This window comes from Lepus europaeus, chromosome 8 (genome assembly GCF_033115175.1).
Source record: "Lepus europaeus isolate LE1 chromosome 8, mLepTim1.pri, whole genome shotgun sequence".
Lineage (NCBI taxonomy): Eukaryota > Metazoa > Chordata > Mammalia > Lagomorpha > Leporidae > Lepus > Lepus europaeus.
Window position 1 is genome coordinate 69,145,027 of NC_084834.1, and position 23,279 is coordinate 69,168,305.

At 42.7% G+C, this 23,279-nt stretch overlaps 1 protein-coding gene across 1 annotated transcript; it reads right to left on the minus strand.

Moving 5' to 3' along the window:
- Positions 1 to 8,421: 8,421 nt before the first annotated feature.
- LOC133765576 (succinate dehydrogenase [ubiquinone] cytochrome b small subunit, mitochondrial-like) lies at positions 8,422 to 8,900 on the minus strand. The gene is made up of 2 exons (XM_062199124.1): positions 8,845 to 8,900; positions 8,422 to 8,740 (listed from the first exon to the last, which is right to left on the minus strand). The coding sequence occupies exons 1-2, from the start codon at positions 8,898 to 8,900 to the stop codon at positions 8,422 to 8,424; spliced, it is 375 nt and encodes a 124-aa protein (XP_062055108.1).
- Between the last annotated feature and the right edge of the window lie 14,379 nt (positions 8,901 to 23,279).

Here is a 23,279-nt window from a genome sequence, read left to right on the forward strand (position 1 = left end):
GAACCAAGGATATAGATAAAACGTTAATGCAACTCAATGAAACATTTCTTAAGCCAGGAACTCTGCAAAAGTCTGCAACTCAAGTTCAATAAGATAGTTTTTGGGAGACAAGTAAAAAAGAGAGAGAGAGAGAGATTGTAATTTAGCATTGAGGGCATCACAGCTTCCATTTGCCTATCTAGCTTCTAACTCACATCATTTGTTTATGTATATGATAGAATAATAGATTACATGACTACCAGATGACACTGGCACCATGTCTAGACTGATTTCTGCAGACAGCTTATATATATATGTCTTTCCATCCAAATTATAAATTCCCTAAGAATTAGGGCCATGTCTTATTCCTCTCTTGTCATTTTCAGTGAACAATATAAATTTTCCTTGAATGGAAAATATACAATGAAGATATAAATATATATGGGCATATATATATATATATATACACTAAAGCAGTAAATACTTATATAAGCAACATATAATAAACTAAAGCATACCTTTTGATAGTGATTCTAATTAAGAAAATACAGAAAATACAGATCACAACAGAAAGTGTTTTGAAAAGGTAAATAAAGTAAAGGTTTTCCCTAGTTTGTTCGCCTTATCCCAAGCTTCCTCTTTAATACAGGTGTATACCATGGCTATATCCTCATATAAGTAACAATGGCGCTACTGGCTCCAAGCATTTGGGTGACTGACAAGAAGGCAGAATTCCTGCAAACAAGAAAAATCCCCATCCTGTCCCTGTTACCACTGCCCATTCTTTTGGCTGCTCCTTCATCTGACACTTCTTTGCTCTATATAAAGCTGCCTGGAGGAGAGCAGAGGCCTAGATCATTTTGTGCCCAGGCAGAGGTAGCAAGGGTTCAGTTGGCAGTCAAGGAAAGGCAGTGGGTGTGAGGGACACTCAGGTCCACTCTGTTGTTTAGGGGTCTTCAAGTGACAGAAAGCCAGATTCAGGTTGCTGCAATTATAAATAACCAACAAAGGAGAAATGTTTATGCTTCAGGCACAGCCAGGTTCAGGGGGCTCAAACAGTGCTGTCAGAACTGTCTCTCTTGGGGCCGGCACTGTGGCGTAAGGGGTAAAGCCGCTGCCTGCAGTGCTGACATCCCATATGGGCACTGGTTCAAGTCCCAGCTGCTCCTCTTCCAATCGAGCTCTCTGCTTTGGCCTGGGAAAGCAGTAGAAGATGACCCAAGTCCTTGGGCTCTTGCACCCACCTGGGAGACCTGGAGGAAGCTCCTGGCTCCTGGCTTCGGATCGGCACAGCTCTGGCCATTGCAGCCAATTGGGGAGTGAACCAGTGGGTGGAAGACCTCTCTCTTTCTCTCTCTCTCTCTCTCTCTCTGACTCTCCTTCTCTCTGTGTGTAACTCTTTCAAATAAATAAACAAATCTTAAAAAGAACTGTCTCCATATTATAGCTCTGCTCTCCTCAATGTCAGCTACTTTCTCAGCCTCACAACTCTACCTCTGGTAGAATCTGATCACAGTGGCATGTTTCCTAGAAACTTCTTAACATTGTCTTTGACAGTTAGGGATCAATGGAATTGTTAACCACTTTGTGCTTTCATATGCTGCAATGTCAAGCTCATTGACAAGAGTATTAAAACATGATCTAACCATGAGGAGATGGCCCCTTCTACTTTGGCAGTCTCTAAACTCCATGGTGCCTTCGAGTCTTATAAAAGCATACTGTGTTATACAAAATGACAGACACAATTCTGTTGCTCTGTTGATGGATCTGAACTTAATAAGCAGTGCTTATTCAGTTTATCTGTCAAAGATCATGATGGGATTTATAATCCAGTTTTTAATTATATTTTATATCCTAAATTGCCCATCTGTTATGGTAAAATAACATCATTTGGTTCTGGCCTTTCAGTCTGCATTGATCTGGCTTAACACATGTAATTCACAAGGTCAAATTGCATGTTATTTATGTATTAATTCCCAACAGAGTGCTTGACCCACAGTAGGTGGAGTGATGAGTATATTTTAAGTGAGTGGTCTCTATCTTCCATTGTTTATCAGTCCCTGGTGTTTGCTGACAATGCCATGCTAACTCATTCACATATCTAGATCATATGTAATATCTATGTGCATTCACATGTATGTATGTAACTTACATAAAGTATACTAATCTCAGGTGTTAGCTTAAAGAATTTTTACCAAGTAATGGACTGGTGTGACCACCAACCAACTCAAAACATAAAACATTTCCAGAAGGTTCCCTTATGCCCTCCTGTAGTCAAAATTCTACCAAAGATAAATGCCATTCTGACCTCTATCACAGGTCACCTATCACTTATCTTTGCTGTATGACACATCACCCCAAAACTTAGTCATCTCAGACAACAATCTTTTTTGTTTTTGTATTGATAGGCAGAGTTAGACAGTGAGAGAGAGAGACAGAGAGAAAGGTCTTCCTTCTGGATGCTACAGCCAGCACGCTGCACCGATCCAAAGCCAGGAGCCAGGTGCTTCTTCCTGGTCTCCCATGCAGGTGCAGGGTCCAAGCACTTGGGCCATCCTCCACTGCCTTCCTGGGCCACAGCAGAGAGCTGGCCTGGAAGAGGAGTAACTGGGACAGAATCCGGTGCCCCAACCGAGTCTAGAGCCCGGGGTGCCGGCGCTGCAGGCAGAGGATTAGCCAAGTGAGCCGTGGCACCAGCCAACAATCGTTTTTAATTGCTCTCAATTCTCTGAGTTAGCAGTTTGGCCTAGGCTCAGGTGGAAGTTCTTCTGTCTGTCCCACCTTGCATTGCTCATGTGGCTGCAGTCATCTGGCAGCTTAGTTGGGTGCTTCCTGACCTAATGAGGTCAGCACAAATGTCTGTCAGTTGGGCTCTAGGCCTCCAGCAGACATCTGTGTTCCAAAAGGGTAAGATCTGCCAGCCTCTGAGACCCAGCCTGAGAAGTCACACCGTGTCACTTCCCTCACACACAGTTGTTCAAAGCAAGTCAAACAACACACATTTAAAAGGTGAATAAACAGATTTATCTTCTGATAAGACAGTTGCAAAAAAAATGGGGCAATTTTTTGATGCATTTCATACAATATGTCTAATTTATATCTGAGTATTTCACTCAACATTTCATATGTGAGATTCGTGCATGATACTGTGTGGGTTATTAGTTCATTCTTTTTCATTGCTGTGTAGTATCCTTTTACATGTAAATATCTCAAACTATTTACCCATTCTATTGTTCATGAACACTTGGGCTGTTTTCAGTTTGGCGCTATCATGAATAAAGCAGCTGAGGTGGGCATTTGGCACAGAATTTAAGCTGTTGCTTGGGATGCCTACATTGCATATCAAGTGCCTGGTTCAAGTCCTGGATCCTCTGCTCCAGTCCAGCTTTCTGCTAATGTACCCCCTGGGAGGCAGCAGTGATGGAACAAGTATTTGGCAACCAGGATTGAGTTCCAGGATCCTGGCTTCAGCCTGGACCAGCCCTAGCTGTTGTGGGCATTTGGAGAAGGAACCAGTAGATAGAAGATCTCTCCCTCTCTGTTTCTCTGTCTTTGTCTTTCTTTTCTTTCTTTTTTTTTTTTTTAAGATTTATCCATTTATTTGAAAGGCAGAGTTATAGAGAAGCAGAGGCAGAGAGAGAGAGAGAGAGAGAGAGAGAGAGAGAGAGAGAGAGATCCTCTAACTGCTGATTCACTCCCCAAATGGCTGCAATGGCCGGAGCTGGGCTGATCTGAAGTCAGGAGCTGGGAGCTTCTTCCAGGTCTCCCATGAGGGTTCAGGGGCCCAAGGACTTGGGCCATCTTCTGCTGCTTTCCCAGGCCATAGCAGAGAGCTGGATCAGAAGTAGAGCAGCCAGGGTTCAAACCAGTGCCTATATGGAATGCCAGCACTGCAGGCAGCAGCTTCACCTGCTATACCACAGTGCCAGCCCCTCTGTCTTTCTCTTTCAAATAAAAAAAAATGAAAATAAATAATTTAAAAGAATAAAGCAGGTAAGATCATTTCTATGCATGATTTTTGGGTAGACAACTGGGTATAAACCCAGAAGCAAAATTACTGGATCATAGGGTATATGTATGTCTAACTTTAGTTGTACTGGAAAATATTTTTCTAAGTGGTTATTGCAGTGTTTTGGTCTAGAAGTTTCACAGTGGCTTTGGAGACTACTTCAGTATCAATTCCCACAGGTCTTCTTAGATTCTCAAACTTAAGAATGGATTTTTTTCCCCTCTGTCAGATACTCCTTTGATGCCTTTAATGACAAAAATTATTTCTCTTAGTTCATTTAACCTTAACCAAATTTCCTTGAGAATGAACACATAAATTATTTTTTTCTGAAATATTTAGAGAGAGAGAGCAAACCCAGGGTATGTAATTGGAAGGGTATGTCACAGCAAGTGACTCAACATGATCAGAACCATGCCAGTGCCAAGGCAGGAGAGAAGGGGATAGGGAAGGATATTAGTGTTTATTGGAGACCGCCTGTACAACAAGCACTAAGCTATACACTCTGCCTATGGAATCTCATTCATCACAACAACATTATGAGGTAAGTTTGATTATGCCCATTTTACAGATGAGTGAGATTCCAAAAGGTTGTTTAAAGTCATATTCAGTGGCTAAGTGGCAGAATCTAGATGAGATTTTTCATATGAACAGCCTAACATTGAATCAGATAATAGTGAAATAACTATTGAAAAATAAAAAAAGATGTACCTACCTATTTGAAAATTAGAGCTACAGAGGGAGAGAAAGGAAGAGAGAGAGAGAGAGATAGAGACAGAGAGAGAGAAAGAGAGAGAGAGAAGAGAGATTGAGGTCTTCTACCCACTGATTCACTCCCCAAATGGCCAAAATGGCTGGGACCAAGCCAGGCTGAAGCCAGGAGCCAAGGACTTCCTGTGGGTCTCCCACATAGATGCAGGAACCTACGGACTTTGGCCATCATCTGCTGCTCTCCCTGGCACACCAACAGGGAGCTGGATAGGACCTGGAGCAGCACATGACTCAAACCTGTGCTTATATGGGTTGCCAGCACCGCAGGCAGTGGATTAATCTGCAGTGCCACAACACTGGCTCCTGAAATAACTACCACCAAGATGAGCCAAATTCATGAATTGTAGCAGATTAAACTGAAACCGATTCCTTGATTATCACAAGAATATACTGAGGCTCAAAGAAAACCAAAATGACAGGTGCTACAAACTATTTAGCATGTCCTCAAAGCACAAATGAAGAATGTTGTGCATGGCTTGTTAGGAATCACTTTTCAAACCAAACTTTGCTTACCTGCCTCAAGTATCAGAGAGTATCAACACCACCTTCACCATGCCCAGGAGTGAGGACCACCGTGTGGGTGAGATAACCCAGGGTTCAGAAAAGCATGTTCCAAATTCACGTTTTCTATTTCATAAATTAAGTAGTCCACTAACTCCAAAGTCCCCTTTGTGTTCAGTTACAAAGCTCCTCAATGAACCTCTGGGCACTTTGCTGGGGTCCCTGTTCCCACCTCTCCTGTTCATCCCTGACTGTCCCTAGACATGGGACAAGTCTGTCTCCTTCCTGTGCACACTGGATACTGACCTCCAAAAGCCCTTCTGTCTTTGCCCAGCCCTCTCACTGGACAGATTCTAATATATCCAAGGAGAATGACTGACAATTTAAGAAGTATATAGTCAGCACTTCCTAAGTTTTTACTGCATTAGGAAAACACTTGGTCTGCCTGAAACATTTTCAAAACAATGTGCCTCTACAGCAAAAATTAATTCTCCCATTCTTACACACACACACATACACATACACACACACATCATGGAAGCTGACCAATGCCCTTGTTCTTTTCAGCCTGTGATTAAACAAGTCAACAAGTCATTTTTTTTCCTTCTGACAAAGCTAAATATTTTCCCTAATTACCAAGGCTTTTCTTAAGAAAGGAAACAACGAAATCAATAATCTATGCATGCTGCACTTGTCTCAAGTCTTTGAGGTACTTTTCAAGGCTTGTGATTCACTGTAGAGCTTTGAAGGCCACCCAGCACCGGCTGAACAAAAATGAACGTCCTTCTACAAGAACGCACAACCTGACATTTCCAGAGTTGTTGGAACGTTTACCCCGGGTGACACCCTGGGAAGTGACTGTTGAGGCACCATGCTACTTGTTGAAACTTCGGGGATTTATTTTGGAGATTGGCTGTGTTATAATCAAAAGCACAGGTTCTGGAGGTTCAAATCCTAGACCTACCACTGGCCAACAGTGGAGGAAATGGAAATGATAATCAGCTTCCTTCCTGCTGTGGCACTCGTAGAGATAATTCAGGGAAAGTGTTTCGCACATTTCCAGCACATAATAAGACCTTAATAAATGTTAGATATTGTTATTAAAGCCTCAGCCAGTACCACCATAGCATCCTCAGTCTACTTCCCAATCTCCTGCCCCCTTGTTACTGAAATATTGCCTTAGGTGGAAATTTCCAGCTCCTTTTGCCACTTCCTATAGTCTCATTCTGATCTGGCTCAATCCTGTCCCTCACCACGACATGGATTGCTGAATCCCTTTTAGGTTTTTCCACTGTGCACTGGGAAACTCTGCCTTAATTTAAACAAACATCCTCCTTGTCCTTTCTTCTCAATGTTGGCACATCCCTGAAGATGCCATTATCCTTGTCACTTTTTCTAATGGTGACAACTCATACAAACCATCACCTTATAAAGTGAGTGTACACCAGTTACAAACCCAGCTAGTTCCTCAGGCTTCTCCAAACATCTGCTTACCTCTGAAATCAAGAGCTCCCATTTATGGCCCAAGTGCTTCGGTTTCCGATGGAGTTTCTGACACTAGGCATCGGCCTGGCCCAGACCTGCCTGTTTTAGTAATTTGAGAGGTGAACCAACTGATGGGAGATACCTGTCTCTCCATCTTTCCCTGTTGTTCAGCCTTTAAAATAAATAGACACATAAATAAATCTTTAAAAAAAAAAAAAAAAACTTCCAAAATATAATACCTTTCTCTATTTTTGTTGTTGTTGTTTCTTAGATTTTCATAAATTATTTTAAACTCAAAGTTTGGTATAATTCTTGTATTTAACAATTATGCTGTATTAAAGGTGCATAAAACTCTGTACCAGACACTAAGAGTACAAAAGTGAACTGTAAGAACTGGCAGTCTGCTGGGAAGGCAGATACATCATAATAAGAGAATAATATAATTAGTGTATATCCAGGAGATGAGTCTTGGTGCAGCGGAAGCTCAAATCCTACAGAAACCTCAATGTTCACAAGTCAACCTTTCCAAGCCCCACATCTCACGTGTCCTCAGTCATCTCAGCTTTTCCATTTGCCCTGATCATTAGCAATTTAGATCACCTTATTCATTATTTAGAAATGCTCACTTCTAGGGCTGGCATTGTAGCACACCAAGTTAAGCCACCACCTGCAACACTGGCATCCCATATGGCAAGTAGCAGTTTGAGTCCCAGCTACTCCACTTCCAATCAGCTCCCTACTAATGCACTTGGGAAAGCAGCAGAGGATGGGCTTGAGTACTTGGGTCTCTGCCACATACACAGGAGACCCAGATGGAGTTCCAGGATCCTGGCTTCAGCCTGGCCCAGCCTCAGCTGTTGCAACCATCTGAGGAATGAGCCAGTGGATGGAAAATCCCTCTCTCTCTCTCTCTCTCTGACTCTCCCTTTCAAGTAAATAAGATAAATCTTGAAAAAAAATGCTTACTTTTTTATTATACATTTTATTTTTAAAAAATTATTTTCAAAGAATGCATTTTCTCGAGATTGACACAGTGGGAAATAACAACTACTTACAGTTTTCTATTTATGAACAGATTATTTTAGGACAATTCAAAGATATTTGAGCATTAAGTCTCAGTCTAGAATTTGAAGTATTTTAGTCCATCTACCAGGAGGACCTCTTTCCAAATGGAACTTCTCTAGATGAAGTTTTCTAAGCTTTTCTTTGTAGGATTTAGAAATCTGTAATGTGCAGTAGCTGCTATCATCTGAACAGAGAGGGAAGTTTGCAAATACGAGGCACTAATTTTCCAGTCTTTACTCACGAGTTAACAGTCTTTCCCTTTGTCCTTTATTCCTAGGACAAATATGGAAGAGTCTGATCTTGTAAAGCTCAGTTCCCTTTAAGAGACTGATCAATTAAAAGGCAAACACTCATAGACCATGCTTGGTTACACTGCGAGCCTCAGGAGAAGCTGGGCAACAACTCACCAGGATGCAGAACTCAGTCTCACAACGTATTAGATAACAACTCTTCTCAAAGCTTTTTCTCAATGATTAAATTCTGAAAATAACCATATGATGTGACAAAAGTTTGCACACTCATAGCCTTAATCTGTTACTTCCTGCTTTTGGTGAGCTGAATGCATGGCAGAGCAGAGGCACACAATCAATTCTTGAGGCATTAAGTCAGGAAGGTCAGAGCTTCCACAGCATGGCGACAGCTTTGCAGATGCCCACATCGTGACAGTTGAAATAACAAAGGCCAGCAAAGGTTAAAGCCGAGAGTGCCAGAAGGCCTGCCATGGCGGCTTTCTGTGGAGCATCCCCATGCACACAGTCAGTGACAACTTGTCCAAGGCCCCGGTGACCATGGAGAGACAAAGCTGCAGCCAAGGAGTAGTCCATCACAGAACATGGATTCCAACGAGCAGCTGGAAGCAGGCCCAGGAGCAAAGCACTGACAACTCTCTCACCAGTCCAGAGGAGAGATGCAGCCTTGGAACCAGAGTGACGACTTGGTGACAGGTGAATATGCTGCACTCCAAACCACCTGGGGAAGGTCGGTCCTAGAGAACTGCTGAGACGTGAGTGGGTCTCACCACCAGGCTTCCGAGGAACACAGCTCGACCTCCGTGGGCACTGCAAAGGACACTCAACCTCCCCAGAGTCCCCATCCTGTTCTGGAGGAGAAATGCTTACTTTTAAGACTTAAATGCAATCTCTACTATTCCTGATCTCTGCTGTCTTTTTTCCATTAATGCCTACAACATTGCCCCTTTTCACCACTCACTGGTCCCTTTTAGACCTTTTAATACTAAGCATTACTGGAGACACTAAAAATTAAAAATAAAACCTTTAAAATCTGAATAATTCCACCAAAATTTATACATCCAGCCTTAACTGGCCCCCTTTCCTGGTCACATTTTTTTTTTTTTTTTTAAGAAATCATCAATCATTCCCTGCAAAGCCAATTCTATATTATTTCCTTTCTTCACTTGAAACCAAGGTTGAAGTAGAACAGTTAGGCCTTTCCAGTGAAATTCTCACAAGAATTAAACACCATTCAATTCTCACGGTGGTGTGCTATTGATTTTAAAAGGAAAAAATGTTGTTAATTGTTTTTCTGAAAGAGGAAGAAACACCAGGATGTAAATTACAAATCATGTGGCTCTTTTTCCTCTTCCCTACAATACTCTAAGCTTTCAGTGCATAATAGCAATATATGGCTTTTCATATATGCATCTTGATTTATAATGAATAATATTTTTCCATGAAACAAATACCATCGGGTCTTACGGTTCATACACTTTGTCACTTACTTATTGAAGCAGTTCTCAGAATAGAAATTAATTAATTTAACTAAATCTTCCACTAAGGAAAGAGAAGGAATAAAAATCAGGAGAAAATGTATCCAGAATGAATATACAATATAGCTATAGACTCTAGGTCTTGAAACCAAGAATCAAGATACATACCATTTTAACTAAGGAAGATTGTGATTCTGGGGGAGCATTCTGTCCAAGCCGTTACAGAGATGGAGTTCTGGACTCTGCTAATGGATTCTTCTAATGCTCTCTAACCTTGTAGAGTTTATACTTCTGCCTTGACATATCTATATTAGTGTTGTCAATTAACCACATGCTTGCCATTTCACAATATAGAATGCTTTGTAATTAGTTTAATGACATCCAATCATAAGAATCAACTGAGCCTTCAGAAAACTGAGGGTTTGGCTTCTGACTGATATCCCTATGTCTTAGACAACTGAGGGTGTTTCTATGTCTGCCTTTCGCTTTATTCCTCTTGCTATGCAGAGTGCTGAAAACACCGACTGATCGTGGGTTTTCTGTCACTTTAAACAAATTTTAAAAGTACTGATGGGACAGAGCTGCGGCATATTACGCTAAGCCTCTACCTGTGATGCCAACATCCCTTATGGGCGCCAGTTCGTGTCCCGGCTGCTCCTCTTTCTTAGAGAGAAAGGTTTTGAATTGGCCCAGCTCTGGCCATTGAGGCCATCTGGGGAGTGAATCAGCAGATGGAGGACCTCTCTCTCAGTCTCTCCCCACCCCTCCTGTACTCTGCCTCTGAAATAAAAAAATAAAATAAAATAAAATCTTAAAAAATAAGTACTGATGGTTATTTAAAAGAAATGCCAGAGAAAAGTATGATTTGGAAGGTGCTAAAACATCATTTTTGGTGCATATATTTTACTCCTTAAAAGTTTCCTTTTTGGTTGTATTCTTAAGTAAAAAAAGCTCATTACAATAAACTATTCACCAGCATATAATAAAGCAGGAAGTAATGATAATTTACATGCTGGAAAGTGGGAGAGCCAGGCAGCCAAGGTGCATAGAGGCTATCTCCTCTACTGTTAAGAGCATGAAGACAGAAAAGTGTAGACTGACGGGGCTATTTTTCAGAATTCATGATCACAGAACACAGAGTTGCGAAGTTCTCCTTCCTCTTATGCTTCCCAAGGCAATATTAAGTTAAGAACCTCAATTCTATTAACTGTGGAACAGTAATGCACCTTTCCATGGCTAGTTACTCATAAGTAAAGTAAGAAACCAAGGGTAAAACTCCTTGCACCATAATTAAGCCTGGGATACATCTTATTCTTTGTCCAACACCACTTACTTATGCAAAATCATTCACACACCAAAGGGAATTCTAGTTACAATGAAAAATAAGCCACAGGGACACTATAGAGATTTCCCACAATTATTTGTTCCAAAGTAAATGCGTCTCCTTTGATTTTGACAAAACCATAAAACATAGAAGTGTATTGTGAGGCTCTGTTTGGCTGTGTGTTTACCAATACCCTGGAGGCTTTACTCTTTGAAACACAACTAGATTACATCATGCTGTTTCATCTCTCATCACTTGGCATGCATGCCATGTTATATCTAACAAACAGCAGGCAAAAACAAAGAACTAATTCATGAATCAGGATTCTGTTTTATAGTCCATTTGTGAAGGCTAATCCTGACTTAGTTTAAATAAGACTTTATGCCTTGATTACAAGTTTCAAAGTATGAAAGTGTTGACTGAGCCTGGGTTTCTAATACAACACACAGAAAATAAAACATACATACTACCTTTGCTGAAGGACCCTAAAGGCACATAAAATTACAAGAGTACACAGAAGATTGTTATTCATGAGTTTTGTCAATAACTTTGTTTTCACTTAACTTTGTTCTTTTCTCCAATCAAAAAGGCTTTCAAGTGTTTAAACCCCTATAACTCATCCAGAATCAGATATTCACAGTAAGGGAGTACTTTATACTTGGATGGCAACCTCTCCATTCTCTCTTCATCTGTTTTATTAGATTATGGCTGGGTGGGATTATACAATAATGATAAATGCTCACAAATCACACAACTAAGAAAGTTCTACTACTTTAGAACTTTTCTTTGTGGTTACCCTTTTGTTCATTCATTCATTCATTCATTCAATATTGAACATCTAAAACATACCAGGCACAACCCTTCCAAGAAATAATACAGAAGGACCTAGCACTTCTATGACCTCCTTTATGCTGGTTTATTCCCATGACCACACCTTAGTTTTATCACCACCTGGAATTAGGCCACTCTGAACCCATAAATGCAAACCACATCTTTCTATCTATACCTTTTTCTGTTCCTTTACTCTTTATAAGCCTATTCTTTAGTATCAGTGATACCTTTAGTTCCTCATGCTTGGATGTATCCGAATATGCTTGGGTTCAGACATTCGCCCACCTGAAGCCCACAGCTAAGCGCTCTACCAACACCCTTCTTTTTAGCCTCCTTTGTCCTTCCACCGCCTTCACTGTGATCATCACTAACTCAACCCAACTGGATACCCGGAAGCAGCAGTAGAATGACATGGCCTCAGACAAAGTCTAGGCCTTCGGAGTCACTCTGTGGTTTGCATCTGCTTCGGCCCACTTGCCAGCTGTGGGACTTTATAAAGTTATCGATCTCTGTAAGCTTCATTTTCTCCATTCATACCATGGAAATAATGATACCTGCATCAGACTTATAAGGAATAGAGAACAGGCAACTTAAGCAAATGGCTTAGATTCGGGCATATAGTAGGTATGAATAAACAGTTACTAGCATTATTTTCCCTTTGTCTAGTTCAGGGCTACTAAGTCCTTCTAGAGAAAATTGTATATTCATGTTACTGGGCTACATTACAAATTTATGAGCTCCAACCTCAGCTGGGTCCTCGGGTGTTTCTCATCTACTCCATTCCAGTCCCCATACCAGCTGTTCCAACTCTTCACCACTTTCCTCAAGGGTCCTACCAGATCTCTGCCTCCCTCATTCTTGGCAGGTGTCCTAACTTCCTCCTTCTCATAGGTAACAGGTGCCTGTGAGCAAGAACAGCCACTACTTCTGTCCCAGCTTCTCCAATCAGCTCTGCCTTCATGCCTTCTCTTCCACTTCAGTCCTTTCTCAGAAGGAAAAAAAAAAAAGCTATCCTTGGTCACTCAATCATCATCCAAGTGATTCAATAATTACTTACTATGTTCTGACCTTAACATCAGGGCTGTGCTGGATGCAAACCTGCCCTCCAAAAGATCTACACCAAGGGGGGAGACAGATTTGTAAACAAACAGGAACCCAGCAATGGGATTCAAGATCCCATAGATGTCAAGACAGGTACCAGCCAAGACTCACAAGGCCATCCAGGACAGCTTCTCATGGGAGAGTTCACCTGAGCTAACACCTGAAGAAATAAGAGTAGCTACATTGTGGGGGAAGAGTGAGGAGCTTTAAGACAAAGAAAGCGGGAGTAGAAAATTCTGGAAATGTGAAAGAGCCAGGTAGCGGGCCTATGTTTCATCACAGATATAAGAAACCTGGAGCAGCACAGCTGTTGGATAAAACAGCTTGAGCTAGAAGCTCAGTTTGTGGTACCAAGGGTGTGTGTGGATGGAGAAACCAGACACATCCTCCTGCCTGGCTCCAGGCCAGAGTATCTGGTGTTGGAGAGGAGGACCTGGAAAACCTCTAAGTGGGGCATGATGCTCCTGTGTTGCACATGGCAGCCTTCTCTGCACATGCTGAAGGGGACCTCAAACATGAGGACTGTGATCCTTAGGAACAACTGGCCAGCATCCCCGTACCATTTTCTGTCTGCTCCAAAGGAAACTGTAGTCAAAAACATCTTTGTTTAGAAATCCTGTTTGCTTCCTTTTTTTGCTGTGTGGCCTTTTGTATCCCAAATAAGGCAGAAGGAAGTTATAAATAATCTTTGGAATATGGGCCCAAGTTTCTTCTTTGGAACGAGGTCAAAAAAGATTGGAAATCTTCACGCTTTACTAGAAAGACACCCTGGACAGGCTACAGTGACCTTGCAGCCCTCTGTCATCTACCCCCATGTGCTGAGGGAGCAGGTCTTGCTCTGATATCTGGGACATTCCAGAGAGCTACAGCTTCTGATCTTCATACGGAGGGCTCAATGCCATGTGAGTCATATCAGAATGTTTAGATTTTTTTAAATATTATTTCTTTGAAAGGCAGAGAGAAAGAGATATCTCCCATCTGCTGGTTCACTCCCCAAATGCCCAAAACAGCTAAAGCTTGAGCAAGGCTGAAGCCAGGAGCCTGGAACTCAGTCTGGGTCTCCCATGTGGATGGAAGGGAACCAAACACCCCGCCATCACCTGCTGCCTTCTAGGACACACGTTAGTAGGAAGTTGGCACTCGAACCAAGGTACTTAGATGTGGGATGTGGGTGCCCCAAGCAGTGTCATAACTGCTAGGTCAAATACTCCTTTGGAAAGGAATAAAAGGCATGTGAACTCATTTGACTGGATTCTACCCACTGGCACACGGACTATTGTCACATGACACTTGACAGCACTGAAACCACTCACCCTCTTACTGTTGTCTCATGACTTCGATAGCATCTGTATTCCAGTGACTCCCAAATCTGCACCTTCAAACCTGACCTGCCCCTGAGCTCTGCTAAATTATTATTTAATAGAGCAATCTAACTAGTCTGCCTGCTTCCACCTCAGCCCAATCAACACAGAAGCCATGGGAATTCTGTTACAGTGCAAGTCAGGTCACGCCTCTTCTCCTCTGGACACTCCCCAGTGGCTCTTCTCAGCGTACACACCAAAAACCATAAACTGACTACAGGGGCTGACAGGGCCAGGCCCTGGGGTGAGCAGCCTCTATGACGGCACCTAACCATTCCCTCCTCCTGTGGCCCTGACCTCACATAATGCCCTCCATGACCGGCTTGCTTCTAACTGATGAACGCCGCAGAAGTGATGGAGTGTCACTTCCGAGACTAGGTGACAAAAGGCCATAGTCTCCACCTTGAATTCCCTTCCCCTGCGTGGGGAGAATAAGCTGCTGTTCTGTGAGCTTCCGATGGAAGTGCCTTCGTGGCAAAGACTTGAGACCGGTCCACTGAAGCCAGTACACGGCCACGTGAGCTTGAAAACAGATCCTCCCGGCACTGGGCCAGGACTGCAGCACCAGCCAACCCCTAACTGAAGCCTTGTAAGAGAACTTGAGCCACAGGACCTCAACCAAGCTGCTTCTGGGTTCTTGACCCCCAACACCTGTGAGATAACAAATGTGTGTTGTTTTAAGCTGCTAAATTCAGAGGCAATTTGAGGCTGTATTCACCTCTTTGATCAAAATGCTCTCCTCGTTCCCCGTTTTTCCAGCCACACGGGCATCGTCTCTCTTCCTTTAACACACCAAGCACGCTCCCACCCTGGAGGCTTTGCACTGACTGCTCCTTCTACCCACAATGCTTTTCCCCTAAGGCCGATTTTCCTGCCTCCTTCAAGTCTGTGAACTGAAGTTAACGTCTCAGTGAGGCCCATCGTGACTGCCATATTGAAAGGTGAAACCCCTCCGAGCTCTTATGCTGTCACCCTGCTCTACTTATTCTTTTTTCCACAGTATCCATCATCTTCCCATTAACTGATCATTTATAATTTTTTTCATTAAAAAACTGGAAAAGAACCTTTGAAAAAAAATCTTAGCTATTAGGGACCCAATTGAGTTTTGAGACTATGAATTTACAATGCACAATGTGTAATTTTTCTCAGCAGCAAGAATAAAAGAGCCGATAAACAAATCGTGACGCTGAAGTAGGGCCGACTTTTTCCAGGAGGATACAATAGAAATATAAAGAGGCGAGAAGGTGAGACAAGGAAGTAACTGAAGAGAAGGATCACGATGTTCAGGCCAGATAGGGGCGGACAAGACGATAGCAAAGAGGTCAACTAAGAAAGCACAAGGCCAAGGAACACGTGCACTAGGGTGAGGGTTAAGCCCACGCTTGTATCCTTGAGGCCACTCAAGCCTGCACCAAGTCCTGGCACATCAGTCATTCTTCCTCTTCTTGAATCTTCAGTTCTTCCTATAAAGTTCCATGAAGTCCCTCCCATACCACAAAAATGTGTTTCCCTTGCTCAGTGCCCTTCAAACTTCCTTTTCCTTTTACTATCAGTATTTTGAAAGAGACACCAATTCGTTATACTTCCTCACCTTCCACTGTTTTTCCAATCAGTGGCTTCAGGTTTTACTCCTACCTTTACAAAACTGTTCTGGCAAAAGTTACCAAAAACTCAAGTTCTAAACGTAAAATTGTTCTTAAGTTGTCAAATACTTGGACTTGTATCTTTCATGCTATTAACAACCTTCTTTTTCTTTTTCTTTTTTTTTTTTTTTTTTTTTTTTGGTTGTTGTTTTTGTTTTTGGTAAGCTTTATTTGAGATTGAGATAGAGAGTGACGGGGGGGGGGGGGGGGGGGAGAAAGAGAGAGAGAGTGAGAGAGTCTTCCATTCCCTGGTTCATTCTCTAAATGGCCACAACAGCCAGGTCTGGGCAAGGCTGAAGCCAGGAGCTTGCAAAGCCTTCCCAGCCTCCCACAAGGGTGTACTTGGGCCATCATCTACTGTTTTCCCAGGTGCATTAGCAGGGAGCTGGATCAGAAGTGAGGCAGCCAGGTATCACAGGTGGTGGCTTAACCTACTGAACCACAATGCTGACCCCAGTGTTCTCCTTCTTAATGACTTAGCATTATTGTTTAGTTTGAATTACCTTTTTGTGCTAAGGGCCTCTCAGGATTTTAGTCTTTGCCTGAAAAAGAAAAAAAAACAAAACAAAAAACACACACACAACTGTACCTGATATTCACCTTTGTGTCCCCAGGATGAAGCACAGCACTAAGCACATTGTAGGCACTTAATGACTGGACGGATGGATGCGCAGACACATGGTTTCCTATGCTTTAATGTTTGTGACTCACATTTCTACTCTTGGACTTTCTCTTCATTCTAGCCTGCTTTTGAAGCAATCTCATTCAATTCCATGGTTTGAATTCATCCTAGAGATAGCATTGTTGCCATTTTCTGCACTTTTTTGTAGTGTACAAACAAAATTCAAACTACACATCTTCAAAAAAGTTCACGGAAAGTGCATAATTAAAAAAAAAAAAAAAAAACAACACTATGGGGCCAGTTTAGCTGTGGGACATCTACATCCTGTATGGGGTGTATAGGTTAGATAGACTTCTGGCTTTATTTCCACTGCCAGATTTCTGTTTATGTACACCCAGGGAGTCAGCAATAATGGCTAAAATGATGGGGTCCCTGCCACCAACCTGGAAGACTTGAGTTCAGTTCCTGGTTCCTTGCTTTGTTGGACCCAGCCCTGACTGCTGCAGGCATCTGGGGGCCGGACTAGCTGTGGCATAGCAGGTAAAGCCGCCACCTGCACTGCCAACATCCCATATGAGCTCTGGTTCAGGTCCCAACTGTTCCACCTATCCAGCTCTCTGCTATGGCCTGGGAAAGCAGTAGAAGATGGCCAAGTGCTTGGGCCCCTGCATCCACGCAGGAGACCCAGAAGAAGCTCCTGACTTCGGACTGGCCCAGCTCCAACCGTTGTTCATTTGGGGAGTGAATCAGCGGATGGAAGACCTCTCTCTCTCTGCCTCTGCCTCTGTATAACTCTTTCACATAATTAATAAATCTTTTTAAAAAACTATCATTTTCCATTGTTTTGCACCAAAGTAAACACATCTTTTAATTCAATTTTCCTACAAACTTTTTGAAATACTCTTATATACTTGCACTGCTATGAAACCTTTTTTTAGATTTTTTTTATTTGAAAGAGCTACAGAGAGAGGTACAGACAGAGAGAGATCTTCCACCTGCTGGTTCACTCCCCAGATGGCTGCAATGGCCGAAGCTGCGCCAATCCGAAGCCAGAAGCCAGGAGCTTCCCCTGGGTCTCCCACGTGGATGCAGGGGCCCAAGGATTTGGGCCATCCTCTACTGCTATCCCAGGCCATAGCAGAGAGCTGGATTGGAACAGGAACAGCTGGACTAGAACCATCACCAATATGGGATACCGGCGCCTCAGGCCAGGGCCTTAACCCACTGTACCACAGCACCGGCCCCGAAATTTTTCCTATTAAGATGTCATGGAAATTTTTCCATATCACTGCAATCCATTATTCTTTTTAAAAAGTTGTTTTTATTTTTTATTTATTTGGGAGGCAGAGACAAACAGAGAAAAATCTTTCCTCCCCCAATGCCTACAACAGTCAGGGCTGGGTCCAACAAAGCTAGGAACCAGAAACTGAACTTAAGTCTTCCACGTTGGTGGCAGGGACCCCATCATTTTAGCCATTATTGCTGACTCCCTGGGTGTACATAAACAGAAATCTGGCAGTGGAAATAAAGCCAGAAGTCTGTCTAACCTATACACCCCATACAGGATGTAGATGTCCCAAGTGGTAACCACTTGCCAAATGCCTACTTCTGATTTTTCTTAGTAACTGCATTCCATTGTATTAATGGCACCATTCCATTGTAGAGATATGCTAAAGTTTTTGTTGGTGAAAATATATTTAAAAATTTTATTTATTACAGATAAATATCTTTATAAATATAATATAAATATAAATATTTTTATAAATATATAAATATATTTTATATATCTTTATAAATATGTCAGTGCATTTGTGTGACTGTTTCTGTAGAGAAACTCCTAAAGACAGGCCCATTTAAGTATTTCAATTATAAACTGAATAAAAATCAAGAATCATCCAGAATCTATAACCTGTCTCCATTTAATCACCAATATCTTCAGCAGAATTTTAATTCCTCTCCTCATTTTCTTCATTGAAGTAAAATAAAATTTTAATTATAAATCGTTATAATTTGTCTGATATAAAAATACTTAAAATTCACATGTAACTTTACAACTATAACATTAGGTAGTTACTATAAATTTTATATTCACATTCTATATTGTGTATCTCAGCTTCCCGTCTTCATTTCTTTATTCTGACTTATTTTTCATTTGACTGGAGTACTTCCTTGAGTAGCTTTTTTTTTTTTAGTAACTTTTTTTGACAGGCAGAGTTGGACAGTGAGAGAGACAGAGAGAAAGATCTTCCTTCCGTTGGTTCACCCCCCAAATGGTTACTACGGCCGGCGTGCTGTGCTGATCCAAAGCCAGGAGCCAGGTACTTCCTCCTGGTCTCCCATACGGGTGCAGGACCCAAGCACTTGGGCCATCCTCCACTGTACTCCTGGGCCACAGCAGAGAGCTGGACTGGAAGAGGAGCAATCGGGACAGAATCCGGTGCCCCGACCGGGACTAGAACCTGGGGTGCCAGCGCCACAGGCGGAGGATTAGCCAAGTGTGCCGCGGCACAGGCCTTTTTTAGTAACTTAAAATGAAAGGTATGTAGGTAACCTTTTCTTTCCTTTTTTTTTTTTTTTTTTTTTTTTTTGGTCTTTTCACATCCTCACATTTGAATGATAGCTTCTGTGTGAAACTCTAAGAATATGATCTTTTACCTTAAAATCTATCATTTCTTAGCATGATGAAAAGTCAGATACACAGGCCAGCATTGTGGAATAGCAGTTTAAGCCGCCACTCATGGCATCAACATCCCACATTGGAGTGCAGGTTTGAGTCCCAGCTGTTCAGCTTCCAATTCAGCTCCCTGTTAACGTGCTGGGAAAGCAGTGGAAGACGGCCCACGTACTTGGGCCTCCACTACCCTTTATGGAGACTCAGATGGAGTTTCTTGCTCCTATCTTCAGCCTGGCGCAGACCTGGCTATTGTGACCATTTGGGGAGTGATCCAGTGGATGGAAGATCTGTCTCACTGCCTTTCAAATAAAATGAAAATAAACAAAAAATGTTTAAAGAAGGAAAAAAGGTCAAATTCCAATCTTACTTTTTTCATAAATAACCTTATTTTTCTACCTAGAAACTTGAACTGGGAATTTTCAAGTGATACAAAATAAAAGGTTATTTAATAAGAGACATTAATGTCTATAAAAACGATTTAATGATTCCATAGAAGTGACTTAAGGATCATTTATATTCTACTAGAAGAAAAAATGTCCCGGTTGGGGCGCCGGATTCTATCCCAGTTGCCCCTCTTCCAGGCCAGCTCTCTGCTATGGCCCGGGAAGGCAGTGGAGGATGGCCCAAGTCCTTGGGCCCTGCACCCGCATGGGAGACCAGGAGAAGCACCTGGCTTCTGGCTTCGGATCAGCGAGATGCGCTGGCCGCAGTGGCCATTGGAGGGTGAACCAGCGGCAAAAAGGAAGACCTTTCTCTCTGTCTCTCTCTCACTATCCACTCTGCCTGTCAAAAAAATAAAAAAGAAAAAAAGAAAGAAAAATTGTTAATTTTTTATGAAAGGCATTTTTTTTTTCAACTGAGAAGCATCTTGTAATAGCAATGAGTTTTGGAAAAGGTTATAAAATTGAGTCCTTCAATATAAGCTTCTCAAGAGTCTAGAATTGATCAGGAACCCCAGATTCCAGTGATAGTAATCACTAATAGAAGATGATGTGCGGGGCCGGCGCTGTAGTACAGCAGGTTAAGCCGCTGCCTGCAGTGCCAGCATCTCATATGGGCGCTGGTTCGAACCCGGCTGCTCCACTTCCAATCCAGCTCCCTGCTATGGCCTGGGAAAGCAGAAGATGGCCCAAGTCCTTGGGTCCCTGCACCCATGTGGGAGACCCGGAAGAAGCTCCTGGCTCCTGGCTTCAGATCGGCGCAGCTCTGGCCATTGCAGCCAAATGGGGAGGGAACCATCGGATGGAAGATCTCTCTCTCCCTCTCTCTCTCTCTCTCTCTCTCTCTCTCTCTCTCTCTGACTCTCTGCCTCTCCTTCTCTCTGTGTGTAACTTTGACTTTCAAATAAATAAATCTAAAAAAAAAAAAAAAGATGATGCGCAAATTGCTTTGCCTGCTATTTTTTTTTCAGAACTCATGAGAACTCTAAAAGGTAGGTATTATCAGCTATCCCTAACTTTGGGAAGGAAGAGAACTGGTTTTCAGAGAAGCTAAATACTTACTCAAGAGTCCACTGATGTGGGGTAGGTGTTTGGCACAGCAGTTAAGATGCTGCTTGGGACACCACACTCCATGCTGGAGCTCCAGGGATTGATCCCTGGTTCTGCTTTCAATCCCAACTTCCTGTTGATGTGCAACAGGTGATGGCTCAGACATATGGGTCCTGCCACACAAGTGGGAAACATAAGTTGAGTTCCTACCTCCTGTCTTTGGCCAGGCCCAGTCCCAGATGTCATGGGCATCTGGAGAGTGAATGAGCAGTTGGAAGATCTCTCTGTCTCTCTAGCTTTCAAATAAAACAGAGGGGGAAAAAACCTCCACCACTAGTAAATAAGTGGCAGAACTAGAAGCTGAACCCAGGATCCTACAACTCCTCTGCACATCCTCTCTGTGGTACACAATATTACTTAGAGCCTCCACATGTCCAAGGCACTGAGCTAGGACCTGTGCGAGATGCCAAGGTGAATGCCACATAGGTTCTAAGTAGAACCTATTCAATGTAGATAGTTAAATTTTTTTTTTCTTTTTGTTAGTAAAAATCAATTAGGCTGACGCCGCGGCTCAACAGGCTAATCCTACGCTTTGCGGCGCTGGCACACCGGGTTCTAGTCCCGGTCGGGGCACCGATCCTGTCCCGGTTGCCCCTCTTCCAGGCCAGCTCTCTGCTGTGGCCCGGGAGTGCAGTGGAGGATGGCCCAAGTGCTTGGGCCCTGCACCCCATGGGAGACCAGGAGAAGCACCTGGCTCCTGCCATCGGATCAGCGCGGTGCGCCGGCCGCAGCGCGCCGGCCACGGCGGCCATTGGAGGGTGAACCAATGGCAAAAGGAAGACCTTTCTCTCTGTCTCTCTCTCTCTCTCACTGTCCACTCTGCCTGTAAAAAAAAAATTAAGTTAAATAAAAAATTAAAAAAAAATAAAAATCAATTAGGCCATGAATCTACAAATCAGAAGAAAAATGTCTTTACCCAGGTGCATTTTTCTACATTAGCATTTAGGGCAAATTGCCCAGAAATCCAATACTAATTCACCCCCAGGATCTCAACCCATAGTTACTGTTGGAATTTTTGGCAAGTCAATTTCCCTGAGGGGGTAATAGTCAAATTAAGAAGTCTTCTTAAAGAAAAGGTGTTAGAGTCTTAGGCAACAGTTCAAAGCTTGATGTTCAAAGGTGGGGAGGGGTACCCAAGCAGGCAGTGCTCCAGTGGTAAATGAGGTGAGTGAGTGTATGTTCCCCTTCCCTATGCTTAAGCAGTTTCAGGTACACTGGTGGTGATCTTTACTTTGTACTCAAAATTATAATGGACCACATTTTAACTTTTAGCTGTAAAATTATTAGAGCAGATTTGAGAGGTGAACATTTCCAGGGTCAAACTTTAGCTCCCTGCAAGTGTGAAATATGAATTTGGCAGTCCAGATAAATATTTTATATGCCTTTACCACTGTCTTCCAGCAGATCCCAGATCTGAGTTCTGTTCCCAAAGAACTTAGAGTCACCTAGAATAACTAGAAATAATAGCCATAGTAGGCAACTTTACCGATCATTTACTACAAATAAACTTCTAAGGGTTTTACAATTCATTTAGTCATCACAACTTTACGAACCTGTGTGTCTATTATAGACAAGAAAGCTGAGACCCAGAGAGATTAAGTTATTTGCCAAAGATTATACAGGTAGTGAGTGGCAGATGCAAGATTTGAGGCTACGCAAACTGGCCATGGCCCCTGAGCATACCTTACTCACCACTGACATTCAAAAGGCTGCATATGGTCATGTTTGACCTTTATGGAAATTTCCTGTATCATCTGAATCAATCTTGTTAGGGATATGTGCATTTCACAGAAGAAACTGACTTTCCATAGGACTAACTCCTACAAATTTGGAATGCTATCCTTTGCACATTCCAAAGAGATCTAAAAGAATTCCCAGAATATCAAGAAAATTTATACATTAAGATGGGGGGGGGGGGCAGTGCTGTGGCATAGTGGGTAAAACCATCGCCAGCAGTGTCGCCATCCAATATGGGCGCCAGTTTGAGTCCCAGCTGCTACATTTCCAATCCAGCTCTCTGCTATGGCCTGAGGAAGCAGTAGAAGATGGCCCAAGTCCTTGGGCCCCTGCACCTGCATGGGAGACCTGGAAGAGCTCCTGGCTCCTGGCTTCACATCAGTGCAGCTGCAGCCATTGCTGCCATCTGTGGAGTAAACCAGCGGATGGAAGACCTCTCTCTCTCTCTCTCTCTCTCTCCCTCTCCCTCTCCCTCTCCCTCTCTCTCCCTGCCTCTGGTCTTTCTTTCTGTAACTCTGCCTTTCAAATAAATAAATCTTTAAAAAAAAAAAAAAGATGGTATGGGATGGAAATCAGTAGGACAAAATTGGGGGAAATTTACAACTGAACCGGCAGGTCAGCACTCATCCCAAAAACACAGCTTGTAGCAAAAAGGTTAAGTCATTCCCCGCTACCTGGTAAGCCACATGTACTACCAAACCTGCCTACTATCCTGATCAGAACAGATTTTAAGAACTAGGAATGACTAAACCTGCAACCAAAGGGCCAAGAGCAATGGGCTAACAAAGCAGAGCCAGAAACTGGAATCAACATAAAAAGCACAACTTACAGGTCCTTGTCCAATTCCAGCTTGGGAAAACATCTACTGAAAATTTCCCAACTTGAATTAAATTCTGTTATTAA